Genomic DNA, 12,664 nt, shown 5'->3' on the forward strand with positions numbered 1-12,664 from the left:
CCAATCAGAATCCACCTTCTTTACATCTTTTTAGTCTTAACAGCAGTGGCCCACTGCTGTCTTTTCCCAGATAGTCCCTTCACCTTCCCTTTCCAGACTTACCCTCACTGCTCTTCCAGGAATGAAAATACAGGCTGAAAAAATGTTATCTTCCCAGCCTGAGGCATTATGTGCAGACACACAAAACAGAGAAGCTGAAATATAAAAGTTATGTAAAAGTTATACAGCATTTATTAGTGGTATATAAGCTAGCACCTCACAAACACCTTCACCTCTCAAGGCAGGTTTGTAAATAATATCACAGAGCCATACCTTACCAATTAAAAAGCTCCTGTAATGTTGACAAGATCCAGTTATTTGAAATATTCTCCTTTACTCTGTCAAAGCCAAACCACAAAGTGCTGCCAGGCTTAAATTCTGTGGTAAATCCAGAGAAAACATTTGTGGCTGGAACTGATGAGTACCCAGGGATACAATTTTCCCAAGCCTGTTTCAATACAGGAACAAGATGCATGTTCCTTCTCCACTTCTCCACCTCCCTGGCTCTGTGGAGAACAATTATGTTATGCAACAAACTTGTCTCCCTATTGGGACAAGAGAGCCCAGGCCCCTCTGAAAAAGTTCACGATTTTAAATCATTCCAGCAGATAGTTTCTAGTCCAGATGTTCCCTGGGCAGCCCTCTCCCCAGGCCAGCCTGCTCTTCCCACAACTGCACTGCTGGAGTGTGTGCTGGGCAGAGGGAGAGCAGTGAGAGGCATTTACAGGTAACCACCACCAAGGCATCCTGCCAGAGGGATTGAAAACCATTTGGGAGGGATACTCTGCCAGGCACAGATTGCTGGGATTGGGCTATACATGACAGAAACTCCTGCTCTGAGGAACTGAAGGACACCTACTCCACATACTTCAGTATTTGATACATGTGAGCTGTACTCCCCCCGCCCAGTTGGTGTGAGTCTAAGGCCTTTAAACTCTGCAGCTTTCTAATGCAGAGCTTTTTAGACCAAACAGGCCTACCTTGAGCATCCCACCTTCCCCCTCCCTCTTCCATCACACCTGAACAGCCAGCCAGAGCCTATTCCAGATGCCCCAGTATCACACACGTACCACCAGTGCCTCCTTGACTGGCACCAATGTTTTCTGACAGCTCAAGGCTTTTCTTTCTCTTGTTGGGAGCAGCAAGCAGAGGATGATTTCTTCACCTTGCAAAAGGAATTCTCTGTGCCCTGGTGGACTCACAGTGCAGATCCTGAGGTTTCATCCCACAGGAACAGCAATAGTTAAGGAAGCAGAGATGCTCCAAGCCCCTGTTACATAGAAGGCAGCCCAAGGCAGCCTATATTATTCCTGTGATACATGAGGCAACAGGAACACCATGCTCCATGGAAAGTACGTGCAATTCTTCATATAAATATAGACAGGATTAAATACCACACAGCAGTAAAGACATCCAGGTCAGGAATAAATCCCTTCCCTGCATGTTTATTTGTGCTTTAAGCAGCAAAGCAGGCCCTGCACTCAGTAAAGAAAAACACTTGAGGAATCTCATTTTTATGGCAAAGGAACGAACAAAAAGCACAGAACGGGTTTCAGAAGTTCAGAAACACTTTATTTTGCCTTCTGCTATTTTCTTAAGAAAACAAAACAAAACAAGGTCTGCTTGTTTTAAAACCCATTCAAAAGGTTTCTGAGAGAACCCCAGAGGAGTAAGGAGCAGATGACATTACAACAGTAGTATGCAAATGATCTTTTCCCCAGGAAATATAAGATTTTTTGTGTTCATATTGCAGTAATTACAGCTTAACAGTTAAGAGGACTGTGATTTTATTCACCAAGCCTAAAAGCTTTAAGAAAGACATCTCAGTCATTGCTTGGGTAACATCGGAGACATTTCTTCAGACAGTTATAGCTTGTGATTGACTTGGAACAGTTTCCTAGGGGTAAGAAGTAGTCTGGAAATTAAAATCCCCCCATGTCTCCCTTTGGAAAAGAACTGCCGTGTCTTATCAAGTACATCAACTATGGTCCACGGTAGGAAAAGTTAGAAACACAAACTCACTCCCTATTTGTTATGAGCTGGATCCAATAAACAAAATGACCTATGCCAGCATCTCCAAAACTCACAGTCACCCTGAGACCAAGTTTAACTTTCACTTCTCATTCACCCTCTATCCTGCACTGAGCCTGGCCCACAGACGCCCAAGAGCTCCAAACCCAAGTCCCCAGGCACAGCTCACACCACCCCTACAGCACTGCCGACGGCAGGCACAAGATTTGCAAACCTCCAAGCAATTCAAATGCAACGTGTCCCCTGTGCCCAAAAAGTTTCTCACCTTCTTCTGTCTCCTGTTTGGGGTCATAGCTGCACATCAAGGCTGTCAGAGACTATTCAAGCTGTAACATAAAATGGGTTATTGGAGAAGCACAGCTTTAGTGTACACAAAAGGGGCTTTCATCTACCACAACTCCAACACAGGCTGTGCCAGCCAGTGGTGTAGGAGCACCTGACACCGGGATTCCACAGACATCCACCCTAGGCACACAGGGAGCTCATGGACACGCTGTATCCACCACAAGCCTAAAGCAGTCACAGCGCCCTGAGGTTTTCCTGCAGCACAGATCCCCCTGCACAAGGCAGGGCATGAGGTGCACCCAGACAAGCCCCTAAGGTTTGGGCGCTGTCAGCGCTGTGCCTCTGCTGAACTACATTAGGAAACACGAGGCACGGGGACCTGTGTGAATCTGACCCCGAATGCCCGGGAATAAAAACACATACAAAACACAGGCACCACTGGGATTAGGTTGCAGCTCTCCCTACACAATAGCTCTTCCCAAAGCACTAAGCCACCAGCCAACAGCACCTCTTCCAGAAAGAACCACTAAACACCAGTTAACGCACATCAAAAAAGTTTAATATTTTCACAAGTATCACGTAACACTAGTACTGGAGCTACTAGTGTGCAAAGTAAAAAGACCCTCTACCTTTGCAAAACCATTTAGGCATGCAATTTTTCAGGTAGACACACACTTAAAGCTGCAATGACCATTTGTGACTTACAGGTTACTTTACAACATTCACTCACAGTGCACCATAATGCATATTGAAATGTTATCGATAGGTAGGGCAATCCAAATCTTAGGCAGTGGAACGAGAACAGAGAAGAGTAGCCTGCAAATTTCCATCTCCTTTCTGCCAGAAAAGGCTTCAGGGAAAACCATGAGGATATCTCAAATTTATTTTTTGGTAGAAGAGTGGGAATTAAGGACTACTGTGTGGTCTCCCTCTTGGCAGAAAGTGGTGTGACTTACAAATGTTACTTGACATGTACCTTCCTAACTGCTTCTCAATTTAAGTGATGCGACTGGTATGCAAATATAATAAAGAACTGGACAGAGGACAGGGTACACCACATGTAAATGATCTGCTGTTGCTTTCGTCCTTGGAATAAGCTGCACCCAATTTTGGCTTTGTGGGTTCTTTACCCATCGAGGTCCTCAGAGGCAAGATCAAAACACAACCCTCCTCTTCCTTTCTGCACACTGACTCTGGCTGAGTGTTTGTGTTCTGAGTGACTGCTGAACAGCATTAAAGATTAAAGGTCTGTATGGAAGCAAATACCCATTTAAGGCGAGAGACGGAAGTAGGCGCATCCAGGGGACGCGGTTGAGCTGCAGGTTTGGTGGAAGGGCAGCTGCAGTGACCTGACCCAGACTAACAAGAAGAGATAGGAACTATTTTCTAGAGGAACCCTTAGACAGAAGAGCACAGTACAGCCACATACGAACCATAGATCTACCAATTTCGCAGGTCTGGAGATTTGGATTACCCCAGTCACCAACCACTTGGCTTCACTCTTTAGGGATTTCTCGCCAAAACGTGACAGATTTCGCCCAGTAACACAACACTACTCACAGAAGCAATGGGGAATACCAGTGGAACCAGATCTGTGGGACAAGGGTGTTTACTTTCACCATGACAAGAGGCATCAAGGAAGCGAGTAAGTCGCAGTGTTGAGTCCCACTATAGAGTTACGTGCGTGCACAGTGCTGACACACCATAATGTTTTCACAACCGCTTTGGACGAAACAACAGCAGGTAGATAATGCAGGAGGGAACTGTTGCTTCCCCTTCACTTAAAAGTATCAACACCCAGGTCTGGTGGTCAGCGTGCTGGCAGTGCGCTTAACAGGGGTGCTGCAAAGAACACGTTTGGTACGATGCAACGGGAGCTCTCAACACACATCACTTGGGGGCAATTTTGTCTCAGACAACAACTGATTTTTGACAACTGCAGAAATTATAGACTGTTTTTTTCCATGACCTACAGATGGGGAAGGTACCAACAAGGTGAGTAAGAAACATGCAGATTGGGGTCCAGAAACAGGAGATATTATTAACAGCACACATTCTATCTTGTATCCTATTTTTTTTATGTCATTATTTGTAGGTTTTTTTTCCCCCAATAAAGCAGTGAGTTCTGGGTTTTTTACCAGTTCTGACTATGCAGTCGCTGCTTTATGAGAAACACAAGACAGAATTGAGGCCAAGATTGTGGAGTTCAGTTCTGCTCAGCCTCACGAAGTCTGCATCCCACCGCTGTGATGAGCGCTGCCCCTTTCCCGCTGCCGTCCTCCGACAGCAGGAAGGTCACGTCGCAGTTGGGTGCCAGGTCTTTGACTGTTTGGTGCATGATCCTCGAGAAGCTGTGAAAGGAAACAAAGGTAAGGAAGTTCCTGCAGTAACTGTGGAGTGGAGCACTGCCACAGAGGCATTTGCACTGCATCCCCTTTCATTTCAGTAAGAAGTAAAATGCTGGAAACCAGGGTGGATTTGAAGCTTGGGAGCAGGAAGAGTTAAAGGAAAAAAGTACTTGCATCCCAGCCCCACCTGTCTGTGTGAGGTTAACTGGGATCACTAATCCACACCAAAGGGAAAAGAACAGACCACATAAGTCCTCACCTTCCCACCCATCTCCCTCCATGCACACTAGAGGTGGGCACTAGTTCTTTTCTCGTCCTGTCCCCAGCTCTTTTAGACTCCTGCCCTCACCTGGATGGTCCTGCAGCAGCTCGTCTCCACTGGACCCTGAAACACCCTCCAAAGAGGCACCAGGCATTTTAGCACTGCTCTGTCATTGCCTGTCCAGAGCCAAGAGATCCTTCTCTCACTAGACAGCTTCCAATTCACTCAGCAAGCTGTGTCCCCTTCAGTTTGTCACCACCCCAAGAATATTTCACAAGTCATTCTTGATCCTCTCGTTGCCCTTCAGAAAGCCCTGAGCCCCCCGATTAAGACTTTTCTTTTCCTGGCTCTTACCCCAGCAGGTGAGAGAGTCCAGCTGGGAGCATCAAGAGGAAGGACATACATGCAATGCACAGACCAATGCTGAGAAGGCAAATACTCACTGTGGATGGAGTTTGTAGAGAGTGCCATCCACACCAACCGTGATCTCCAGGCGCTCTAAGCCTCTGTTCTCCCTAATTTTATCTACAATGGCAGCCATTCCAGCACCACACAGCTGAGCTGCTCGCCTCGACACCGCCCCGCAGACTGTCTTGACAATGATACTGTCGTCGCAGGTGCTGTTCAGCCCCAGCTGCTGGAGGATGGTTCTCACCTGCAGCAAGGCTAACCTGTCACTGTAGGAGGAAAACACGGTGTTACAGGATTCCCTCGGTCAAGCCATAAACCCCCCCTGCACTGGTTGTTGCAGCCATGCACCCACACCAGGCAGCAGCCTCTCCTGACAGCACAAGTGACCTTGGGGAATGCAAATTCAGTCACCCCTGCGCTGTGCTGCAGTGCAGGAGAGGTGTGCAAGCAGTAACAGAGCCCCAAGTCCAGTTCTGTATTGCCTCTCCTTCTCTTTTCTTACCATGAGGCATTCTAGGAGAATATTTTTAACTATGACCTTGAGGTTTTTTCCCCCGTGAAGCCTCAGAGATTGCTTTAAAACACAGAGTCTGAGCAATAAAAGCACAAAAACACCCAGCAAGCAGTGCTCACTCAGCTAGTGTTCATTCAATTCCACAATTGCAGCTAAACACACACAAGGGGCCCAGGAAAATGGCTTGATTTCCAAACAAGGAAATAAAATGATACAGTGAGGGAATCCTTGACAGCCCTTCCCAGGGTTTAGAAGTGAGCATTGCTAGAAATTCAGTTGATAATGTAAAGAATCCTCCTGCACACACAGACTGAAACCCAAATTATCTCCAGAGAAGCAAGCAATGCTCTCCAGCTGTCCCTCCCGTCCAGCAGAGTCACCAGACAAACACTACTACACTCTTTCACTCTAAGCAGCCTCCCCTGCAGTGCTCTTACCTCTCAATCTGAGAAAGGAACTTGGTTTCAAAGATATGTCTGGTCTTCAATGTCTCTGAAATCTGGCCTCTGAACAGGAAGCCCCGTTTGGTGAAGTCGATCAAAATATTGCGGACTATTTCCCCCAGGTACATCCCGCTGATCATTTTCTCATACCTGCAAGCAAAGATAGCAGTGCAGCTCAGAGGGAACCTGCCCATGTTTGCAAAGGCAGCATCACAGGTGTGCTATCAGCCAGGTGTCCTACCCACACAGGGCTGCAGGTACCAGTGCTAAGCATCACTCCTGGGACACTCCTTATTATCCTGTGCTAGACAGAGGTCTGCAGGTGGGACATATTTCCTCTCTCTAGCTTGAGGCAGGAAGACTGCAAGTGGGAAACCTGGGTCCTGTATGCAGAGTTGGGGGCTGAGAGGGGTTCAAGACAGCCTGGTTCCTCCCTGGGGTTTTGAGACAACTGGTTTCCTACTGGAAAGCATTCTTCCAACTGAAGAGCATAAACCAACCCTGCACCACCAGCTTGCCGGTCAGTGGTCCTGTGAACAGGCTGGACATGGGTTTTCCCATCCTTTATCTCGCATAGGGTTGGTTTTGAAACACAGGACTCCCTTAAAAACACTGCATTTACAGTGACTGTACTTTGTGGTTTCCCTGTAATTTTGGTGCATGGAGCCACTGAGCTTTTTCTGTTTGGAGATCTCAGCCGTGTTTTGCACTCCCTCCCTTCCAGCATCACTGTGGTTTGAATGGAGCATTTTGGGGTCTGTGAGTTGTGTCCTTACCAACAAGAACCGAACAGTTCCATTTCATGAGAAGGGCATTCAGTGATGCATCCTTTATTTCACCTCCTAAAGCTCTGCAGCAGGGTTTGTGCCCAGGATTGAGCAGAGCCCAGCGTGCCATCCTGCTGGAAGCAGGCCACTCAGTCCATTTAATACCATGAACTCTCTCAAGCCTGTACCCAGCAAGTGTCCTCCCTCCTGAGTGCCTAACTATCTCTGGAATAAATTATTCCCCTGGCAGCCTCTACTACTGCCTTTGGCTGCTTACTCCATGCCAACTCTGCTGCTGCATCAGGCATGCTCCGCGTCTGCCCCTCTTGGGTCTGTTTGAGCCTCAGCTTCTAAAGAGCTTCCCATGGGACTTGCCAACTTGTCTGTATTCCTCAGGGTTTTGTGGGCACATTTACTCTAGCCACAAAATCTTTTTAAAAGCTCCTGGCATCAAAGCACTGCTGCAAAGAAATGATGAAAAACTGTAGTCCTAGCAAGCAAAAGTCTCAGCCCAGTACACACATCCTCATCAACTTTTTCTTGAAGGGGACAGGGAAGCACTTGTCCAAATAAAAAACTGAGCCCCAAAAAGTGGACCAAACTCCAGGAGCAAGAAAGTCAGGTCCTCTAACGTGACCTATCCCATCCAGAAAACTGTCTGAAATAAGAGCTGGCTGCAACTGCTAGAGAGCTCCTGACTGCTTTACAGTGAGCAGCTCCAAGCTCTAACCACGCCAGCTGGTGTAAGTTCAGGATTTACATAGGCACAGCCCTCTACAAAGAGTTCAGCTAAAAGAGATTAACCTGAGTCCCAGAGTAAAAGAATGGCTAGCCATCTTATCTCCCTCAGTACAGCATAGGATGAGAAAAAGGGTCTCTTTGTAATTTCAAGACTTAAAAAGTCCTCACCAAAATCCCTGCTGTGGAATCCCATGGCAGCAAATAAGTCACAAAGAACAGTGTCCAGGAAAAGCACAGAAAGGAGAGATGCCACAGGAAAGCAGGACTGCAGTCACTTTCCACTCTTAACCTCTCCTTTCCCAACTGGGAGAAATCCAGTTTTCTCTTAAAAGCACTTAAGGCAGCCTGGCTTACATGCAGAGCCCACCATTTATCCTGCAGTACCTTTGCTTTCCAGCATTCAGTGAGAAGTCATCGACTGCTTTGTCATATATTGTCCTGATGTCGTCCAGGCATCCGTTGTCCCCGAACGCCCCCCACTCCGTGTTCACACACATCCTCCCCTGCTCACCATCCACCATCTCTATGTTCCTCATCTCCTCCATGTAACAGGCATTGCTGCCTGTTCCTGAAAGAAACAAACACCAAAATTACTTTTTGGTTGGAACTAAACAACACTAAAGCCAGTGCCACAGCCCTGACAAAACTTCTGGGGGATTCTTGAATATTTTTATTTTCTGAAAGAAGTAGTCAAATTGTCATTTGAAACATCGCCAAAGAACCCCAAATCCCAACTCTTCAACAGCCCTAAACTGAAGCAGAACATTTTTCCTGTGGTGCATTGCTCAGGGTAGCTCAGAGAGGAAGCTCACCCAGGCCAGCTAGGCTGAGGGTCCCACGCTGCAGGGAGGAAGAGCAGGGCAGCACTTTCAGCACACAAAACCTCACATGCTTCTGACCCCAAAACTGCAGGAAGCAGACAGCTGGATTTTGCAGTTGGGAACCACCTTCCACAAAGCCCACAGACCCAGAGAATTCAGGGGAAAATGAACTGAAAGCCTCAGCAAGTTCTGAAGCAGCAGGGGGTTTACCAGCTGATTTCTTGGGTTTTTTCTGATTTTAATTGCTTATTTTCTCCAACAGGAAGAATCACAATCTTCCATATTGAGATGAGGTCATATCTGATATTTCTTAAAGAGGATCCTAAGGAGCGGCAAAGTGCTCCATGTACACAGAGATCTTTATGGAGTAAAGCTTTATTAGCAAAGAGAGGCAGCTTTAGCTGCTACCAGGGCAAAAGTTTTCTTGAAGTTACTTAACAAACTCTCATTTAATCCTGCATCCCAGATTATGCACCAGTTGCTACAGCAGGTCTGTTTTCCTTTGGCATTTTTCTAGGGAATCATATCAATACAGTCTGAGCTAAAATAGATCCTCCCACAGCACTCCCCTGCTGCAGGAGAGCTGAGCCACAGCACAGGGTTTGGTGGGGGGAATGTCTGGGTTTACAGGACCAAACCAGACCAAATCCAGCAGTGCTGTGCCCAACCTCCCCCAGGTGCCATCAGCCAGGCAATCCAGGCAGGGCACAGGGAGCTGTCAGAGCCCTGGGGCTTTCATTCCCATTATCCCAGAGGTAGTCAGGCCACTCTGACCCCCTGCTCTGCAAACAGACAGGCTGGCTGCACAGCAGATCTGGCAGGGCTGCAGTGGATGGTCCCCAAGGGATGTTCTCAGCACCCCAAGGACACACTGTCCTTCCTGCAGGGAAGGGAACTCTGGTTCCTGAAAACGCCACGGATGGAGCTGCGCAGACACGGATTCCTACCCACACTGCACTGTGCTGACTCATCCTGGACATTTTCCAACTGTCTGGAGGAGAAATTGGTGGCGTTTTATTTTCCTACAAGCCAGCTCGCTACTGAAAGCATTCTTAAAGCTTGCAGGTGCCTTGTCCCCCTCTCCCCCATGGAAACCTCATTTCTCTGGAGAGCTCTGGGAATTCACAGTGCCCCATGACTCAGGCTCCCCAAGCGTGGCATTTGCAAAGGCATCCTGTGGAATTACTTCAGCTGTCTCACTGCTGAGAAGAGAGCTGTGTGCCACTGCACTCAGCCTAGCAGAGCTCTCCACCACATGTCATCTGGAAATTGTGGCTGCACTTCCCAAATGGCATGTGGTGCCTTTTGGGAACTTCACAACTTTATTCTGAGAGACCACACACTTGATGAAAGCTGTGGGACCTGAACACCCCAGCAGGGAAACTCCTACAGGCTAAACTAACAGAAGCTCCAGGAGTTGGTGAGGCTCCCTGAGCCCACATCTGCTCTCCTCCCAAGCAGCACCGTGCCTTTACCAGATAAAACAGGCAGGATTTATTGTGCATCACAGCCTCTGCTTATCTCAACTAACCGTGGACAGAAACTAAGCTGGCTATTGATTTTTGCTCTCTTTTACTCCTAGATATCCTAGCCTTATTTTCAGTTAACCACAGGGATGCCTCCATGAGAATATAGACAGATGTGAGGACATGCTGTTTAACAAAAAGCAGCTCTAACACGTACCCACAATGAGCCCAATTTCACAGTTTGGATCTTCATAAGCACAAGTCATCATTGTGCCCACTGTATCATTCACCACAGCCACCACATCCAAGTCAAATTCCTTAGGGAGAGAAAAAATAAATAGTAGTGAGAACTCTGGGCTAGAGGCAGTCCCTCACACCAAAGGAGATGCTGTAGAAACACACTGGAAACAAACAACTGAAATGACCAGCCTGATGTCACACATGCAAAAACAAGAACCTAATCTACCAGCAGGGAGCTCAGGCAAATGCTCTACCTATGACAGACTGTCTTCAGAATGAAGTATATCCCTGGCTGCTCTCCTTGGCTTAGGTATGTTTAAGCACTTCTCTTTTACATAGGCACATGGTATAAACATTCAGTATGACAGCAATAGTGTAGCAATTCCAGTAACCAAGTTTTTAAGACTTCCTTTTCACTGGCTAATAAAAACTATAAAATTAACACTCTTCTTGCACTATTTTTCTTCCCTTCCTAGAAAGTTTTGGCTAAACTGGTTGAGGCTTTTTCAAGATCAAGAACAGGAGAAAACTGTCCTTTAGGGTGCACTGAGGTGCATTCTTAGTCATTCTTTTGAAAACTCCTGCTTCCTCCATGCATGTGGAAATTGCCAGAGAGTTTGAAGAAAGCCTTGAAAGTTCTGGCAAATGGGGAAAGTCAGAAGCTTCTGGGGAAAAACAATCTTCTGTGCAAGACAGGAGTAATAGCCTCTGTCTACAAGGCAGACAAATCCTGTGAGAGGGAGCCAGCCTGACCCACAAGGTCTGTCAAGTCTGGAGAGGAGTAGAATAAGGGGGGAAAAAAAGAGAAAAATCACCTCTCTTCTTTTAATTCCTTCTCTAAGTAAATATACCACATCTTCTCCCTCACAGTCTGTAGCTTTGAAGCCTTTTGTCCAGTTGAGAAGGATACCCTACAAAGAAAGAAAATAGGTTATCAAGTTGCTAGGACCCAGATGTTACTCTGTACACTTAACATTTCAAATACTTTAGTGTGATGTCTTACAGAAGTCTCTGTGAAAAGGAATATCTCCTCAGTATGTCAAATTTGCATCTCAAACAACCAATTGTGATTGGCTTCTAAATTTCCAGAGCAATGCAATTAAAAAAAAAAAAAAAAAAGTGCGACAGGAACAACAAACCCCAAAACCCCAAAAAAGTGTTACAGAAAATATGCCTTTCTAAAAAGAAACCCCAGCTAAGTACACAGGAAACTATTAACAGCTGCAGAGGCTGGTGTAAGCATATGGCAGTGAAGAAGTCAAACACCTAAATGCAAAGAACACAAGTCCATTTGTCAGGGATGTGCTGCCAGCCACACTGTCACCCTTAGGGTGACACAGCCCACAGACTCTGGTGTAACCACTCCATCCAGTGAGACAAGATCAGCTGGGAATAGGCACTGGAAGCAGGGATAGACTTTTGCTTACTGCTTGTGAAACCAGGGAAATGTCACAGACCGGCAGGTTTACACAGTTGGAAAAAACACAGTGCCTTAAAAAAGGGATATGACCACCATGGAAACTGTAAATGCTCTTATCTGTCACAGCCATGGCTGAGCAGCATTTGCATTACTATCCTTAACGGAACTATTTATAGGAGCAACTGTTCTGATCAGGGTCAGCGAACGAGCCTTCCCCTTGTATGACCTTCCTGTAAGTGTCACGTGGATGACATGAAGGCAGAGAAACCAGGCCTGGCATAAGCACAGAAGCAGACACAAAGATACTAAGGAACTTACAGCATCCAGACTGGTCTGCTTGCAAGGGAAGGAAAAGGTGAAGCCAAGAGGAAGACGTGCGCCTTTGATCCCCATATAATCCAGGAAGTCAGAAATGCAGGTAACGATGTGATCAAACAGCTTTAAAGAGAAAAGTCATGATATTTAAAGTTGTACATGTTATGTTGCTTTTAAGGAGTTATTTAAAAAGCAGTAGTGCAGCCAAAGAGAAACACAAATACCTCTTCTCCTGTTCCCTGCATCACCTCTATGGGAATGGCATAGATCTTGTTGTGCATCTCAACTGTTCTCCTTTTACCACTGCGGATTTTCACCAGCAAAACTCTAAAGTTTGTCCCTCCAAGGTCAAGTGCCAGAAAGTCTCCATTCTCTGTAAAAGAATATGCATGCATATTTGAAGAACCATAATCTGAAGAAATGCTTCTCTTAAAGAATTTTGATAGAAAATCTCCTAAAAACTCAGCTGGGAAGATCGTCATCAAAGGAGGATTTTAGCTGCTGCTCTGATTGTTTTCCTTTAAATCAACAAAGGAAAAATGACCCACACAACTGCTCCCT

The 12,664-nt window shown here is 46.4% G+C and overlaps 1 protein-coding gene across 2 annotated transcripts in view; it reads right to left on the minus strand.

Moving 5' to 3' along the window:
* Positions 1-1,589: 1,589 nt before the first annotated feature.
* The window catches only part of LOC310912154 (hexokinase-1), a 42,385-nt gene continuing 31,310 nt past the window's right edge, over positions 1,590-12,664 (minus strand). For both annotated transcript variants that reach the window (XM_083866431.1, XM_083866432.1), the window contains exons 11-18: positions 12,328-12,476; positions 12,107-12,226; positions 11,184-11,279; positions 10,346-10,445; positions 8,226-8,409; positions 6,328-6,483; positions 5,409-5,642; positions 1,590-4,706 (exon numbers count right to left, since the gene is read on the minus strand). In XM_083866431.1, the coding sequence (XP_083722557.1) occupies positions 4,562-4,706; positions 5,409-5,642; positions 6,328-6,483; positions 8,226-8,409; positions 10,346-10,445; positions 11,184-11,279; positions 12,107-12,226; positions 12,328-12,476 (1,184 nt within the window). In that variant the 3' untranslated portion in view covers positions 1,590-4,561. The remainder of the gene's footprint in view (positions 4,707-5,408; positions 5,643-6,327; positions 6,484-8,225; positions 8,410-10,345; positions 10,446-11,183; positions 11,280-12,106; positions 12,227-12,327; positions 12,477-12,664) is intronic.

The sequence above is a fragment of the Zosterops lateralis genome, assembly GCF_965231275.1.
Source record: "Zosterops lateralis genome assembly, chromosome: 8".
NCBI lineage: Eukaryota > Metazoa > Chordata > Aves > Passeriformes > Zosteropidae > Zosterops > Zosterops lateralis.